This window comes from Physeter macrocephalus, chromosome 15 (genome assembly GCF_002837175.3).
Source record: "Physeter macrocephalus isolate SW-GA chromosome 15, ASM283717v5, whole genome shotgun sequence".
NCBI lineage: Eukaryota > Metazoa > Chordata > Mammalia > Artiodactyla > Physeteridae > Physeter > Physeter macrocephalus.
The window spans coordinates 600638-617742 of record NC_041228.1 but is presented as its reverse complement, the minus strand read 5'-3'; the positions used below and the strand labels follow the sequence as shown (position 1 = coordinate 617742).

At 50.3% G+C, this 17105-nt stretch overlaps 1 protein-coding gene across 6 annotated transcripts in view; it reads left to right on the top strand.

Moving 5' to 3' along the window:
- The window catches only part of MROH1 (maestro heat like repeat family member 1), a 76634-nt gene that overhangs the window by 1158 nt on the left and 58371 nt on the right, over positions 1-17105 (top strand). For 4 of the 6 annotated variants that reach the window (XR_008619514.1, XR_008619515.1, XM_024117487.2 and 1 more), the window contains exons 2-4: positions 10705-10807; positions 12220-12297; positions 13240-13385. Coding sequence is in view for 4 of the 6 variants with exons in the window: in XM_024117487.2 (XP_023973255.1) it covers positions 12276-12297; positions 13240-13385 (168 nt within the window). In the remaining 2 variants the exon portion in view is untranslated. The remainder of the gene's footprint in view (positions 1-10704; positions 10808-12219; positions 12298-13239; positions 13386-17105) is intronic. The other 2 variants (XM_055091262.1, XM_055091260.1) reach the window with 1 other exon arrangement.

Sequence of the window (17105 nt, the reverse complement as noted above, 5' to 3'; positions counted from 1 at the left end):
GGGGGGGGGGGCGGCCGGGCCACCCAAGGGCGGGGGGGGCAAAGGGGGGGGGGGGGGGCGGGGGGGGGGGGGGCGGGCGTGGGGATGTAAGCAGGGGCGGCTGCCTGGTGGGGGGGGCAGGCGGGGTTGGGGTGGAGGCTGGCTTGAGGGGACCACTCTGGAAAGGGATGGAGGTAGAGGTGGGGAAGAAGGTGGTCAGTGAGTCACTGTAGGGTGGGGGGAGGGAGGTGGAGGAACAGGAGTGGGTGATGCTGACCTCTGACCCACGTAGCTGAGTGCATGATGACACAGGAAAAGAGGCAGGTGAGGTTGGGGTCGGGGAGAAGTCGGGGTGATGATGGTGTTAGAGCTGTTGAGTGTGCGTGGCCATGGTGGTCCAGATGGAGATGGCCAGCAGGCGCTGGGCCCCAGGAGACCTGTGCGGACTCATCAGTGTGGGACACTCGAGTGGTGGCATGATTGTGACTCGGTTGCCCCTATGGTCTTGACAGCCAAAGGGCCTGGGGATGCTGTTGTCAGCAGGGTCTTCGGCCGTCATGGCTCAAGTGAGCACGTGTCTCTCGTCTCTCTTTGGTGTCAGAATAGGATCACCTGGAGTTGAGCTGTCTTGGTTACCTTGAAACCGACGTCCACGCTGCGGTGGATTGTTTGCACCTGCGTCCATCTTGCTGTTTCTCACTCCTCCAAGGCTGTTTGCCGCCTGCTGAGGGCCCTCAGTGGATCAGAGGTGGAACCCGTGGGTGCTTGCCTGCTCCCTTGCCTTCACAGCTGTCGCGTGTGCTTGGAAGCAGGTGTCTGTGCTTAGTTCAGACCCAGGGTCCACCAAGGCCCAGGTGAACAGCCGGGTCACTGCTTGTCTGTGATCAGCAGCCCCAGCTCTCGTGAGCCCCTTCATGGAGCTGAGTTAGTTGATCTTCTTGAGGTAGGGCCTCCAGGAAAGCTCCTGCTCAGTGCTCAAGGAATACTGGCTACTGGACGTCATGAGAAATGTGCTTTCTCCACTGAGCTGGAGGGCCACCCAGTTTTGGGGGTGACACCGCTTGGCATGGCTTATGTTGAGAAACAGTGTTCTCAAGGGACTGTGTTTCCTGGGTCAGCTGCCCAGGTTCTTCTTGTCTGTGACTCTGGAAGTTGATTCCTTCTCTAGCTCCTGTGCTAAGAGGGGAAGACCCCGGGCCTTGTGCGTGGGTGGGGTGGGGTGTTCCCGTGACCCCCCAGGGCCTCCTGACTTCCCAGGCTCCCCTCACACACCTACCCTCCAGACCAGCTCCTGGCTGCCTCTGGGCTGGGCTGTGTGTGGCCTCCTTGGCCTCCCACACCCACTTCTGACCCCACTCCGGCTGAGCAAAGTTGACCCAGCACCTCTGTTAGCGTGTGCCAGTTCATGTGGCAGCCATAATACAAGTGGGCATCTTTCAGGCCAGGGGCTCTGTGGCTGGGGGCAGCACCTGGTGGGCATTGAATTCATTCATTGAATGAATGCTGAGTACAGGTGAGCGAGGAGGAGGGGTGGGAGAGGAAGGAGGGAGCTGCTTCTGCACTCACCCACAGCGTGTCCAGCATGGCAAGGAGGACCCTGTTGGCCCTGCTCCGTGCCCTCTGCTGGGAGCATCTGGGCAGGTGTGGAGGGCAGTGCAGGAGCCAGTCCTGGCGGAGTCCCGCCCCATTGCTGACCAGCTGCTGACAGCACGTCCCTCACAGACCTGCTTGGCCGTGCAGATTAAAGGAGGTGGTGCCTCTTCGGTGCATCCTGTGGGACGCAGGGAGCCTCCCAGACCCGTCCCTGTCTCTGCACCCGCTTCCCCTGCAGCACGTTCACCTTGATTTGCCATCAGCACTGTGCTCACAGGTCTGTCTGCTCCGCAGACCTCCTGGCCTGGGGCAGGGGCAGCAGGTGGAAACTTAAAAAACCGGTTAAGCCCGGCTCTTCCACCAGCCAGGTAGTTTATACTTACTTGACTACCACCTTTTTCCAGTGCTTGTTTTTTAAAAAGTCTAACCAGATCCCTGATTGACACATGTGTGTTTTCTAACACTCTGTACTCACGGGAGGGCTTCTGTAGACAGATGTCGAGAGGTGGATGATCCTGTCATGCAGTGCGACCATTTGGGCTTGTGGGGGACACTCCGCAGGCTCTGCTGGTTGTCCACACCTGTGTGGTGGCCACAGCACTGACAACGTCTGATGCTGGCAGAGCGCGCAGCTGTGTGCAGGCCTCACTCCCAGCCGCTCACTCGTGTCGCGGGGAGAGCCCAGTCCTGGACTGGCCGTCTGCGTGCCGCCCGCCTTCTTGTGTGTCTTGTTGATGTGGATGAGCTCCTTTGCATGTTAGTATTAGACAGATTAGCCAGCCTCTTGTCATACCTGTTATGAATGGTTTGACCTGTTTTGTCTTTTATTTACTTTATGCTCCACTGAGGATGGGGTGAGTTGTGAGAGTGTGGGGTTGTGGGCATAGGTGTATGTGTATGGATTTGGCCTTCAATTTATGTATGGTTTTGACTTTCAGAAATTAAAAAAAATTATATAGTCCAACTGAACATTCATCAAGGTGTGTGGGTTTTTGTGTCTGGCTTAGAAAGTCCTTTCCTACTCCAAGACTATAAAATGTGTACTTGTATTTTCCACTTAGGACTTACATTTCATTTTTACATGTAACACTTGTACCCATCTAGCATTTATTTTGAGGTAAGGAAAGATGTAGGGAAGACGGATTTTTCCCTAAGTGCCTAACTAGCGGTTCCGACACCATTGGCTCATCTGTCTTCATTATTTAAAATCCTCCCTTTCTTTTTCTTCCTTATTGGTGTTTATTTCTGGACTTTCTATACAGTTCTGTTGATTTGTGCACCTCTTCTTAGAACGATAGTATAGTTTTAATTACGGTAGCCTTTTAATACGTTTTAACATAACACAGGACAAATCCTTTTCACACACTTTTCAAAATTTAGTTGGCTACTTTTGTATGTTGATTCTTCCATATGAACTTTGGAACCATTTTATCAAGTACCCTCCAGTAGCCCAATTCACATATTTGTAGATGAAGGAAAATTGACAGTTTTATAATATTGAGTCACATGGGAGGATTTTGGGTCTTTTCCTTCAGTGAACAGCTTTTGTTTGTTTTTGGAGATTGCGTGCATACTAAGGATATAAACCACAACTTTTCTCCCCACTCACAGTGTGCTGGAGCAGACTGGCACGCACAACTGTCACTGTTTGGAACTGATGCCACAGTTCCCGTAGGAGCCAGGGCTGCAGGAACACTGGGTCACCCGCTGGAGGGGTGCGCTAAGGGACTGGCCCTTGAGGAGTGAGTGGGTTTCCCGGGGTGGAGGGGGCAGGGCGGGGCAGGGTACTTGTAGGGACCAGCAGAAGCAGAGGCGTGAGAGCCGAAGCCCTGGCCCAGGGCGTTCAGGTGCTGGACGCCTGCAGCGTGAGGGGTGAGAGAGAAGCAGAGAGGGGCTTGGGTCTAGGTTGCGACAGCCCTCGTTGAAGGTGTTGGTTTGCTTCTGTGGGCAACAGTGAAGATCACTGAGAAGCGGTGTGACGTGATGTGACCTGCGTTTGACAAAGACCAGCACTCAGCGTGGAGGAAGTGGCCAAAGGCAGGGTTAGGTGAGGCGGCCACCAGGGATCAGCTCTCAGAGAAGGAGCAGGGCACCTGCTGCCTGATGTGCAGGGTCGGGGTGGAGTGAGGAGGTTGGGGGGGCCGCTGACGTTGATCATGGCATGTCTGTCACTGAGTGGCGGCCTTAGAGGTGTTCACCCGTTCAGTTGCCACTCCCTTAGCAGCATATTCAAAGAGCAGTGCTTGGACAAATTTCAGTTTATCAGGTTTTTCTTTTATAGATTTTGCTTTTGGTGTCAGTCATGGAGATTTTCTTCTATGTTTCTTTCCAGAAGTTTTATAGTTTTAAGTTTCACACTTAGGTCTGTGAGTCATTTGGAGTTTTTGTGTGTGGTGTGAGGTATAGATTGGAGTTTACTTATTGTATGTGGGTGTCCAGTTGTTCAGTACTGTTTGTTGAAAGACTGTCTCTTCTCCACTCAGTTGCCTTTGTACCTTTGTTGAAAACTGGACATATAAGTCCTGAAGTCAGGTAGTGTTAAGTTCTCCAGTTTTGTTTTGGTTTGGTTTTTTTCAGCGTTGTCTTGGCTGTTCTAGGTCCTTTGCATTTCCATATGAATTTAGAATCAGTCTGTCAATTTCTACAAAAAACATTCTGGGATTTTGATTGGGAATGCCTTCAATCCGTAGGTCCATTTGCAAAAAAACTGATATCCTTGTACCGTATTTCTCTCCATTTATTTAAGTTTTCTTTACTATCTCTCAGCAGGTCCATCTTTTGTCAGATTTATCCCTAAATATTTCATACAATTTTTGCTCAGTGGCAAATGGTGTGGCTTTTCAATTTTTGTTTATTGTTAGTATATGGAAATACAGTTGCTTTTTTTTTGTTAATTTTTTAAAAAATTTATTTATTTTTGGCTGTGTTGGGTCTTCGTTGCTGTGCGCGGGCTTTCTCTAGTCGAGACGAGCGGGTGCTACTCTTCATTACAGTGCGCAGGCTCCTCACTGTGGTGGCTTCTCTTGTTGTGGAGCACGGGCTCTAGGTGCGCGGGCTTCAGTAGTTGGGGCACGTGGGCTCAGTCGTTGTGGCTCGCGGGCTCAGTGGTTGTGGCTCGTGGACTCTAGAGTGCAGGCTCAGTAGCTGTGGTGCACAGGGTTAGTTACTCTGTGGCATGTGGGATCTTCCCGGACCAGGGCTCGAACCTGTGTCCCCTGCATTGGCAGGTGGATTCTTAACCACTGCACCACCAAGGAAGCCCCATACGTTGCTTTTTTAATGCTAATTTTATATCCTATGATCTTGCTAGCTGACTTACTGATCTGGTTCCACTTGTCGATTCTGTAGGATTTTCTGCATAGATGGCCACATCATCTGTGAATAAAAACAGTTTTACTTCTTTTTCAATTTGGATGCCTTATATTATTTTTTTCCTTGCCTTATTGCATAGGCTAAAGCCTCCAGTATGATAGTGACTAGAACGGGTGAGAGCAGACATCCTTGCCTTGTCTCCCATCTTACAGGGATCGCATTTAGTCTTTTACCATTAAGGATGTTCTTATAGGTTTCCCTTAGGTGCTCTTTGTCAGGTTGTGGAAGTTCCCTTCTATTCCTGTTTGTTGATAATTTTTATTATAAGTGGATGTTGGATTGTGGCAAATGCTTTTTCTGCATTTATTGAGATGATTATATGGTTTTTATTTTTTGGTCTGTTAATGTGACTTACATTGGCTGCACTTAAAAATACTCAACCAACCTTGCATTCATAGGATAAACCCAATTTAGTCATGATGTATTATCCTTTTTACATGTTGGATATGATTTGATAAAATATTGTCAAGAAATTTTGTGTCTGTGAGGGTATTGGTCTATAGTTTTCATTATTTGTAGTATCTGTGTCTGGTTTTGTTATCAGAGTTATGCTGGCCTCAGAGAATCAGTTGGTAAGTGTTTTTATTTATTTATTTAGTTAGTTAGTTTTGGCTGCATTGAGTCTTCGTTGCTGGGCGTGGGCTTTTCTCTAGTTGTGGAGAGCGGGGGCTACTCTTTGTTGCGGTGCGCGGGCTTCTCATTGCAGTGGCTTCTCTTGTTGCACAGCACAGGCCCTAGGTGCGTGGGCTTCAGTAATTGTGATGTGCGGGCTCAGTAGTTGTGGCTCGTAGGCTCTAGAGCGCAGGCTCAGTAGTTGTGGCGCACAGGCTTAGTTGCTCCACGGCATGTGGAATCTTCCCGGACCAGGGCTCAAACCCATGTCCCCTGCATTGGCAGGTGGATTCTTAACCGCTGCGCCACCAGGGAAGTCCTGGTGAGTGCTTTTTATTTTCAGTTTCCCTGGAAGAATTTGTGTATAGTTGGTATGTTTCTTCCTTAAATGTTTGACAGAATTCCCCAGGGAAGTCATCTAGGCCTAGAGTTTTCTCTGTGGGAATGCTTTTAACTATAAGTTCAATTTCTTTATTAGATACAGGGCTATTTAGGTTATCTGTTTTTTTCTTGAGTGAGCTTTGATAGTCTGTCTTTCAAGGAACTTGTCTATTTCTCTTATTTTTTAAAATTTTTATAATTTTTTATTGAGGTATAATTGACTTGTCTATTTCTTTTAAGTTGTCCAATTTACTGGCAAAAAGTTATTCAGAATATATTCTTACTATCCTTTTCATATCTATAGAATCTGTAGTGATGTCACTGTTCTCATTCTTAAGATTGGTAATTTGTGTTTTCTTTTTCCTGATCAGTCAGGCTGGAGGTTATCAAATTTATTGATCTTCTCAAATAACTAGCCTTTGGTACTTTGATTGTTTTTCTATTCTCTGTTTTTATTTCTTTGATTTATGTACTGATACTTATTATTTCCTTTTGCTTCTTTTGAGTGTCTAGTTTCTTAAGGTGGAATTTTTTTTAAAAATAAATTTATTTATTTATTTATTTGGCTGTGTTGTGTCTTCGTTGCTGCATGTGGGTTTTCTCTAGCTGCGGCGAGCGGGAGCTACTCTTCATTGTGGCACACAGGCTTCTCATTGCGGTGGCTTCTCTTGTGGAGCACGGGGTCTAGGCATACGGGCTTCAGTAGTTGTGGCATGCGGGCTTAGTAGTTGTGACTTGCAGGCTCTAGAGCGCAGGCTCAGTAGTTGTGGCACATGGGCTTAGTTGCTCCGTGGCATGTGGGATCTTCCTGGACCAGGGCTCGAACCTGTGTCCCCTGCATTGGCAGGCAGATTGTTAACCACTGTGCCACGAGGGGAGTCCCTTAAGGTGGAATTTGATGTTGTTGACCTTAAAACTAAAACAGCCAGTTATTTTACCAGCAAAATGTGTTTATTTGGGAATAGCAGAGGATTGCAACCATGCTATAGCAAAAACTACAGGCTAGTCCAGCAAACAAAGGAGAGGAAGTTACTTTACAGAGAAAAAGGAGGAAGTTGGGAGGGGCTGCTCTGAAGGAAAGTCCACAGGAGGGAAGGGAGAGTTCAGGATGGTGATGGCTTCCCACTGCCTGAGCTGAGAGGATTCCCATCTGCTGGGCTTGTTGCCGGGCAAGGAGAGATCTTCCTTCCTCTTGCCGGGGTCCTAAAGTAGAGACATCTTCCTGCTGGGAATGCAAGTCATGACTCTTCCTGTTGGGTCTGTGATTCACCTGGAGTGGTAGTGCACAGGAGCTCCCACTCTGGCCTCTGCGCTCCCTGCTAAATGAGGTTTCTTTTATTCAAATTCACAAAGTCATTCTTCTTTTCTAGTACAGACATTTAGTGCTATACATTTCCCACAAATTTTGATGACTTCATTTTCATTCACTTCCAAATGCTCTCTAATTTCATTTTTGATTTCTTTTTTGACTCATGCATTATTTTGAAGCATATTAAGTGGTTTCTAAATACTTGGGGATGTCTCAGATAGCTTTCTCTTATTGATTTCAAATTTAACTCCATGTGGTCAGAGAACATACTTTGTATGACTCGAATTCTTTTAGGTTTATTGAGACTTGTTTTATTGCTCAGAATATGGTCAGTCTTGGTAAATGTTTCATGTGAGTTTGGAAAAAAATACGTACTCTACTGTTAATGAATAGAGTGTTCTATAAATACTACTTAAGTTGGTTGATGGTATTGTTCAGGTCTTCTGTACCTTTAGCAATTTTCTGTACACTTGTTCTAACACTTACAGATAGAGGGGTGCTGAATTTCTACTATATTTTGGATTTGTCTATTTCTCCTTGCATTTTTATTAGGTTTGATTTTGTGTATTTTGAAGCTCTGTTATTAGGTGCATAAATGTTTAGAATTGTTATGTCTCTGTAATCCACTTTGTCTAATATTAATATAGTCACTCCAGCTTTTTTGACTAGTTGTCAGCCTTGTTTTTCTTTTCCCATTCTTTTACTTTAGCCTCTTCATGTTAACATAGTCAGTGTTTCCTGTGGTTTCTTGAATATAGGAAATACAATTATAATCTAAATGTCCTAAACTACTAATTCTTTCCTCTGCATCATTTCTGGGTCAGTGTCTATTGATTGAGTCATCTTCATTATGGGTTGAGTTTTCTTGCCTGTTTGCATGCCTGGTAATTTTTTTTTTTAATAAATTTATTTATTTATTTACTTTTGGCTGCGTTGGGTCTGCGTTGCTCTGCGCAGGCTTTGTCTGGTTGCGGCGAGTGGGGGCTACTCTTCGTTGTGGTGCACGGGCTTCTCATTGAGGTGGCTTCTCTTGTTGTGGAGCACAGGCTGTAGGCCTGCAGGCTTCAGTAGTTGTGGCATGCAGGCTCAGTAGTTGTGGCACACCGGCTTAGCTGCTCCGCAGCATGTGGGATCTTCCCGGACCAGGGATCGAACCCGTGTCCCCTGCATTGGCAGGCAGATTCTTAACCACTGCACCACCAGGGAAGTCCCTGCCTGGTAATTTTTGATTGGATGACAGACATTGTAATTTTACTTTGTTAGTGCTAGATGTTTTTGTGTTCCTATTATTATTCTCAAGCTTTGTGCTGGGTTGTGGCTAAGTTATTTGGGAACAGTTTGATCATTTCAGGTCTTGCTTTTAGCTTTGTTAGGTGAAACCAGAATGGCATTTAGCATCGGGCTAATTTTACTTTTTTTTTTCTTTGTCTTTTTTTGGCTGCATGGCACAGCTTGTGGGATCTCAGTTCCCCGACCAGGGATTGAACCCGGGCCATGGCAGTGAAAGCCTGGAATTCTAACCACTAGGCCATCAAGGAACTCCCTAATTTTACTTCTTTACTGAGCTGAAATCTCTTTTAGTGCCCTTCCCAGAACCCTGTGAGTTGTGATGTTTCCCCCGACTGCTGGGAGCAGGCCCATTCCTGCCTCATTGTGAGCTCCAGGGATTATTTGCTGCTAATCCTTTTGGGTGGCTCTTTTCCTGGCCTTGAGTAATTTCTTCTTCTTCTTCTTCTTCTTTTTTTTTTTTTTTTTTTTTTTTATAAATTTATTTATTTATTTTTGGCTGCATTGGGTCTTCGTTGCTGTGCGCAGCTTCCTCTAGTTGGGGCGAGCGAGGGCTACTCTTCGTTGCAGTGCGCGGGCTTCTCACTGTGGTGGCTTTTCTTGTTGCAGAGCTCGGGCTCTAGGAACGTGGGCTTCAGTAGTTGTGGCACGCGGGCTCAGTCGTTGTGGCTCGTGGGCTCTAGAGCACAGGCTCAGTAGTTGTGGTTCACGGGCTTAGTTGCTCCATGGCATGTGGGATCTTCCCGGACCAGGGCTCAGACCCGTGTGCCCTGCATTGGCAGGCGGATTCTTAACCACTGTGCCACCAGGGAAGCCCCCGTAATTTCTTCTTAAACATGGTGCTTGTTGTATTGGTTTTCTATTGCTGTTGTAACAAATTACTACAAACTTAGTGGCTTAAACAACACATGTTCATTATCTTAAAGTTCTTAAGGTCAGAAGGCTGACATGGATCTCATGGGGCTAAAATTGGGTTGCTAGGGCCGTGCTCCTTTCTGGGGACTCTGGGGAGGATCTGTTTCCTGCTGTTTCAAATTGTTGGCAGAATTTGGTTCTTTGTGGCTGTAGGACCAAAGTCCGTGTCTTCTTGCTGACTGTAAGCTGAGGGTTGTTCCCAGCTTCTATAGGTGCCCACATTCGTTGGCTCAGAGCCTCCTTCCTCCATCTTCAAAGCCAGCCATGGTGGATTTTCTTCCCATACTTTGATTTTCTCCCCCTTTTTCCATCTCAGCTCTCTGACACAGCTGGGAAAGGTTCTCTGCTTTTAAGAACTTAGGCTGGTCTCACCCACATAATCCAGGGTAATTTCTCCACCTCAGGGTCTGTACCCTTAATCCCATCTGCTAAGTCCCTTTGCCAGATAAGGTAACATATTCACATTCTGGGGATGAGGGCATGGGCATCTTTGGGGACATTATTCTGTTGCCCCTGTGCTGGCCAGGAAGTCAACTGAGTGACCAGGAGACCCTCTTCAGGTCTCTGGACTTCTCTCTGGTACTAGACCCTGCAAACTCCAGCAAGACTGAGGCCTCCCGAGATGCTCCCCGTCCTAGCTCTGGGCCTTCCTGAGTGTCCTCAGCTGGATGTGCCCTACAGGTGATGAGCTGGAGTGACCTCAGGGTTCCCTGCCCTTCGTTTCCTGTTGCCCAGCAGCCTGAGAACTATGGCTTCACGTGTTTTGTTCAGTTTCTTAGTTGTTTTGGTTGAGATGGCAAACTGGTCCATCCCTCCCAGGTGGGCTGGGGGCTGACGTCTCTTATGCTTGTTAGCGTTTGCTGCCGCTCGGGTCGAGTGAGCACAGCTGTCTGCACTTGTGGGAAGGATGTTCCAGCTGGAGCTGGTTAGACCCTTTTCTCTGAGGCGTGGACACAGACAGCTGTAGCTTTTCACAGGGCAAAGCCTCTGCCCCAGGAACTGGCTGCTTGCCTTGTAAACTCAGACCAGTTCTGGGAACTCAGGATGTGGGTTCCATGTGCTTGGGTGTCTGCCTCTGAGAAGTGAGTGTCTTGTGGGCTTTCTGAAGCCTGTGGCCGGTGCACCTCATACCTGCCTGCCAGCTGTGGCGCTTTCCGCCTTTCAGCTTTTCGGGGTGTGGGGTTTTTCTGCCACCTTCTTGCTCTGCTGCCAGTGGAATATGTGTTTTTATTTCTTGTTTTCCTTGTTATTTTCAGATGCTTTCGAGGAAGAAAGGGGAAACACCTTGCTGATGCTACCAGCTTCAAACCAGTCCTCTCCATCTGCTTTCTGTCTGCCTGGGATTCCTGGAAGCTTCTGGTCTGCTAATTTTATCTTTTCTTGTTTTCTAGTGCTCTTGTGGGTTTGTTCTTTTAAAACATGCATCTTTTCTGTCATTTCACTGAGGTTTTGGTGGGATGGGTGAATGCTTAGGACCAGTGTGCCTTCTTGATCTAGAATTCTCACTTATTTTTTTTAAATTAATTAATTAATTAATTAATTTTTGGTTGCCTTAGGTCTTCGTTGCTGTGTGCGGGATTTCTCTAGTTGCAGAGAGCAGGGGCTACTCTTCATTGTGGTGCGCGGGCTTCTCATTGCAGTGGCTTCTCTCCTTGCGGAGCACGGGCTCTAGGCGTGCAGGCTCAGTAGTTGCAGCATGCAGGCTCGGTAGTCGTGGCTCACGGGCTCTAGAGCGCAGGCTCAGTAGTTGTGGCGCGCGGGCTTAGTTGCTCTGCGGCACGTGGGATCTTCCCGGACCAGGGATCGAACCCGTGTCCCCTGCGTTGGCGGGCAGATTCTTAACCGCTGCGCCACCAGAGAAGCCCTAGAATTCTCACTTATTTTTAATTCCACCCCCCAACCCTGTCCCTGCATTAGGTGACTTCTCATTGCCCCCTTCCCATGTGGCCACAGCCAAATGAGCATATCCTCCCTGCTCGGGAGCAGGTCAAGGCATCTCTCCTTTGCTCCCTCCACCTTCACCCTTTTCTGGATGGGTGGTGACTGGGGAATGAAGGGTGGTGACCAGCAAATCGAGGACACTAGTGTGAGACAGCAGCACCATACAGGTCCTCGGAGAGTGGGCCATAGGGCAGAGCAGGTGACCACGTGGCGAAGTGGGGAGCCGCCCGCGTATCTCATGGGCTTTATCCTTTGGGTCCCTCTGTTGCAAGTGGCGCTTCGAGGCGTGTGGTGTTTGGGTCCCGTGCGCTGTTTGTGTGGTTGGTTTCAGGCGCCGGGGAGCCCACCAGATCCCCGTGCCGCCCGCGCAGTCTCTCGGCCGGCAGGAGGCTCATCAACATGGTGATAGGATCTCAGGCGTGGGCAGTCCCGGCCCCGCAGCCGCCAAGGCAGTTGCTCTTGGCTCTCAGGGAGGGTGTCCCTGCTCTGCACAGACCGCCAGCGACACCAGGCCTGAAGCGCACAGAGTGAAGGGAGATGCTGTAGCCCGAGGGGGTAACACGCTTGCCCAGGCCACCACGGGCCGGTCAGGACGAGCCCTGGTGGGCCGGCCGTGTGTCGGCAGGGCTGACAGCTGCTGGGATGGAGGGGAGCCGGTGACCGTCGAGGGGACGGTGCCTCCTGTCCTCCGCATGCCTTTCAGCCTAACCGTGGCAGAGACGGTTCCCCCAGGACGAAATTGTTTAAATCTTGTGTTTTACACAAACACAGTAACTGCTCGTAAGCTGAGGAGGCTTATGACTTAAATGTTGCACGTCTGGTTGCTCCAGGTTTGAAGAGAGCTGTCCGTGTTCACACCGGGCGAGAGGAAGCCACGGCCACAGCAATGAGCGAGTCATACGTGAAGAGTGAGTGTGTGGGGCTCTTGGCAGGTCTCCATGTCATGCCTGCCAGTTTCTGAGTTTGGGACACAGAGGAGCCCGTGGCATTGAGTAAATGTGCTTGGAAGGAATGTCGCTTGCACGAACACACTTTCTCTAAGTTTTCATTAAAAAAAAAAAAAAAAAGAAAACAAAGCTCTTGTCTCTGCAGATGCTGACGCAGAGGTCCAGATTTGGCCACAGGCTCAGTCTGGTGTGGGGGACAGCGCTTGCCTGGCATAGGGGGCTTCGTGCTCCATGTGGGAGGGTCCCTGTGCCTTCGTCCCTTCTTACGGAAGCCCCAGGGCCAGCATCCACTCTGGCTGGCTACTCTGCCTGCAGCCAGGGCCAGCTGTTTGCTGAGGGCATGGCCCGGGGCGGGGCGGAGGCTGGGAAGGTGTTCCTGCCCCACAGGTTCCATCCCCGGGGTGAGGGTCTGCGAACCGCTGGCCGGCACATGCCCGGAGCTCTCGGGGCACTGAGGATGGGGGGTCCTGTCCATGGGGCGGAGGCCTGGATCTGAGTGTGGGGTGTTGCCAGGGTGAGGAGTCTGCGAGAGCAGCTGCTGGGACTGGGGTGCCGCCCGGCAAGCACAGGGCAGAGTGTGGGCCAGAGGGCCGCCTGGGGCAGCTTCCAAAGGGGCCCTGAGCCTGCACCGCCTGCCTTTTATAGGAGCTCGGATCCAGCAGGGCCGGAGACTTGGAGCAGACACGGCCTGGGCTGGAAGGTCGGGGTACAGGTGGCCGGAGTGACCTCAGAGCAGGCGGCCAGTGGGTCCCAGAGATCCCGGCCAGCGCGGTGGAGGCTGCAAAGCGGCCAGGCCGGTGCAGCGGTCTCCTCCAGCTGTGGGGCCGAGTCCTCAGAGGCTGAGCGTAGCGTTGGTGGGGTCGGGGCCGGGCCTGACCACGCCATTGGGCTTTGTCACGGCAGGACTGTTCACCATTCTGCTGGACGCTGTCACCGACAAGGACCCTCAGGTGCAGGAGCAGGTGTGTGGCGCCCTGTGCGCCCTCGGAGAGTCTCAGCCTGAGGAGGCTCTCCGCGCCTGCGAGGAGCACCTGCGGCTGCACGAGAAGGTATTGCTGCTCCTGCCAGGCCGGGCTGCGGGATGGGGCCTGCGGGGGCCGGGCTTCGGGGTGGGGCCTGCGGGTCAGGGTCTACGGGGGCCGGGCTGCGGGACGGGGCCTGAGGGAAGGGACCTGTGGGGCGGGGTCTGCGCCAGGGGTCTGCCGGCCGGCTGGGTCCGGAGTGCAGAGCCGTGCTGCTGTGGGTTGAAAATCATAGCTGCAAGTCCAAGCCCCCTCGAGGCGGGCAAGTCCAGCATAGATGACCCTCTTTGCCTCGTGGCCTGTGGGTTGGTCCTGTCATGGAGGGACCGGGTGGCAAGCACTGCAGGGTCCAGCCACTCGCTCGCAGGCCCAGCGCCGCCATCCCCTTTCGCTGACCCGCTGGAGCCTGGACAGCTGTCCTCGCCAATGAGAGAGGGCAGCTCGCGTCCACCGCGGTAACGGGAACACGTGGATGGGCCTCGGAGAGGGGCTGTGGCTGGGTGGGCGTGCCGACTGGACTCTGCAGAGATGGCTCAAGGCCCGCCGACTACAACAGAAGGGGCTCTGCCAGCTCCCCCTCTCCTGGGTCTCGGCTCCACGGTTCTGTGACGCTCTCAGCTCCCTGTGGTGGGAAATTATTTCAGTTTTCCCCAGTGCGTGTTTTAGGCTCATTCCTGGGATTTAGACTTTCGGTCTCAAAAGACCATTTTTCTTTTTTTTTTTTTTTGACATTTGATCAGTAAAAGAGGATCCCTATACAAGATGAGTTATTTCTCTCTCATCTGTCAACTGCTGTTTCCTGGGGGAAATAGCCGAGTCCTGCTGAGTGGCTGCTGAGCGGCTTGTGCTGCGGCTTGATGACCTCTCCTCTCGTGGGGAGGGTCCCCTGCCCCCGCCCCGCTGTCCTAGCTGTTCTGGGCCTTTTACGTGTTCGTGGACTGCTGTTGGGACTGGGGGTAGATAGGACGGGAAGGGCACCCTCATGCTTGGGCACGTGTGTGTCTACCCAGGCTCTTCGGCTCATGGAGCTTCACGGTGCGTGCATGCTGGGTGTCAGGGCCCTTCTCTTCGTGGCTGAAAGGCTCCATCATCGTGACCTGCTGAATTCAGCGTCTGAGATTGTTAGACAAAGATTAGGGCTGCCCCGGCTGTTTGAGGAAATGGCCAAAGAGTACTAAAGGTGGCTAAAAAGCCTTTGTTATTTTTAACAGTTCATAGCACAATTTAAGTGTGCTTCATACTTGTCGTTTTCTAGCTCACTTATGATTTTACCCCTTTTTCTAGCCTTTTTAGTTTCTTCAACCAACTTTAAAAACCGACTTCCTTCACAGTGGCCCTTTACAGTAAGCGTGTCTGAAGTTGGAAGCTCTGTCCCTCGCGGTGGAGCCCTTCCTAGTGCCTCTCCACCCCCAGCCGCCACCACTGCCTCGTCCACACCCTGCTGCCAGCAGCTTTGTGTCACTCACTCGTGTTTCTTCACAGTCAGACTTTATTGAGCTGCATCTTAGCATGTACATTTCAAATCCCCTTGATTCTCTCTCCAAAAAGATGTGGGATAGCAGAAGAAAGGTGTACACCACTATCTAGTCATCGTAGGTCAGTGCAGCATTTTGAGATGCATGCGATACTTTGTAGATATCAGCTTCTAGAGGCTTCGGTGTGCCTGGGGCACTGGGGCATGTTTGCTGCTCCACCATCTGGTCCTGGTCTGTGTTCCTGGATGGTGGTGTGCCGCACAGTTTTAGGCAGATCCAGTCTCCTTCCTGTTGGCCAGGTCTCAGCATAGGAAAGGTGAACACAGGGACAAGCAGGCTCCTTCACAAGGGCTGTCAGGCCAGTGGGCAGGGAAGTGATTTGGGGAAGAGAGGCAAAAATAGTTGTCTTAGTTCCCTCTGGCTCCTATGACAAAATGCCACAGACTGGGTGGCTTTTAGACAACAGACTTGTGTCTCCCACAGTTCTGGAGGCTGGAGGTCTTAAGATCAAGGTGCTGGCAGATTCAGTGCCTGGTGAGCGCTTGCTTCTTGGTTTATAGACGGATGTTTCCTCCCTTTGTCCTCACCTGGCAGAAGGGATGAGGGAGCTCTCTGGGGTCTCTTTTATAGGGGCACAAATTCCATTCATGAGGGCTCCACCCTCGCGACCTAATCACATCCCAGAGGCCCTGCCTCCTAACGTCATCCTGCCCGCAGGTAGCCTCGTCATCCAGTTCATCCATTGAGTGGACTCAGTTCTGGGGGTGGGGGAAGGGCAGCAGGGGTGATGGTGACTGGCCACCCACCAACACATCAGAATGGTTGAGCTGGAAATCTCACACACACCTGCCAAGGGCAGGTATCGTCAACAAGCTGCCCCCCCTCCGGCCCCCGTTCCATTCCCAGTCTGCTACCTGACGGGGCTGCGGCTACATCATTCTGCATGAGGGCCTGGGCGGAAACCCCCTCCCTCAAAGGGAGTGTTCCACATCTTCTTTTGATGCGGATACTGTTCTGCTCATTGAACTCTCCAAGAGCAACATAAAGTGGAAATAAAATCTTAAAAAATAAGCAGCTGTTGCAACTTTGTAGACATAGAAAAACCCATCCTAAAATTCAAAGGGAATCTCAAGGGATCCTGAATAGCCAAAACATTCCTAAACAAGAAGAACAAAGCTGGAGGACTCACAATTCCTGATTTCAAAATTTACTAGAAAGCTACAGTAATCAAGCCAGTGTGGCACTGGCATAGAGACAGACACATAGACCAATGGAGTAGAATAGAGCCTAGAGATAAACGCTCACATGTATGGTCAAATGATTTTCAACAGGGGTGCCAAGACAATTGAATGCGGAAAGGATAGTCTTTTCAACAAATGATGCTGGGAAAACTGGATATCCATTTGCAAAAGAATGAAGTTGGACCCAACCCTACCTCACATCATACACAAAAATTAATTCAAGGGGTCAAAGACCTAAACGTAAAACCTAAAACTGTAAAACTCTTAGAAGAAAACATAGGACAGAAGCTCCTGGACATTGGACTTGGCAATGATTTCTTGGATATGACACCAAAGGAACAGGCAACCAGAAGAAAAAATAGACAAATTGGACTTCATGAAAATTTTAATAATTTGTACATCAAAAGACACTATCCACAGAGTAAAAAGGCAGCTCACAGCATGGGAGAAAATGTTTGCAAATCATATATCCAATAAGGAATTAATATCCAGGATATATAGAGAACTCGGAAAACTGAACAACAAAATACCAAACTACTCAATTCAAAAATGGGCAAAGGAGAATACAGAGAAGATGGCGGAAGAGTAAGACGCGGAGATCACCTTCCTCCTCACAGATACATCAGAAATACATCTACACGTGGAACTTCTCCTATAGAACACCCACCGAACGCTGGCAGAAGACCTCAGACCTCCCAAAAGGCAAGAAACTCCCCACGTACCTGGTTAGGGCAAAAGAAAAAAGAATAAACAGAGACAAAGAATAGGGACGGGACCTGCACCAGTGGGAGGGAGCCGTGAAGGAGGAAAGGTTCCCACACACTAGAAGCCCCTTCGCGGGCGGAGGCTGCGGGTGGTGGAGGGGGAAGCTCCGGAGCCGCGGAGGAGAGCGCAGCAACAGGGTGCGGAGGGTAAAGCGGAGAGATTCCCGCACAGAGGATCGGTGCCGACCGGCACTCACCAGCCCGAGAGGCTCGTCTGCTCACCCGCCGGGGCGGGCGGGGGCTGGGAGCTGAGCCTCGGGCTTCAGT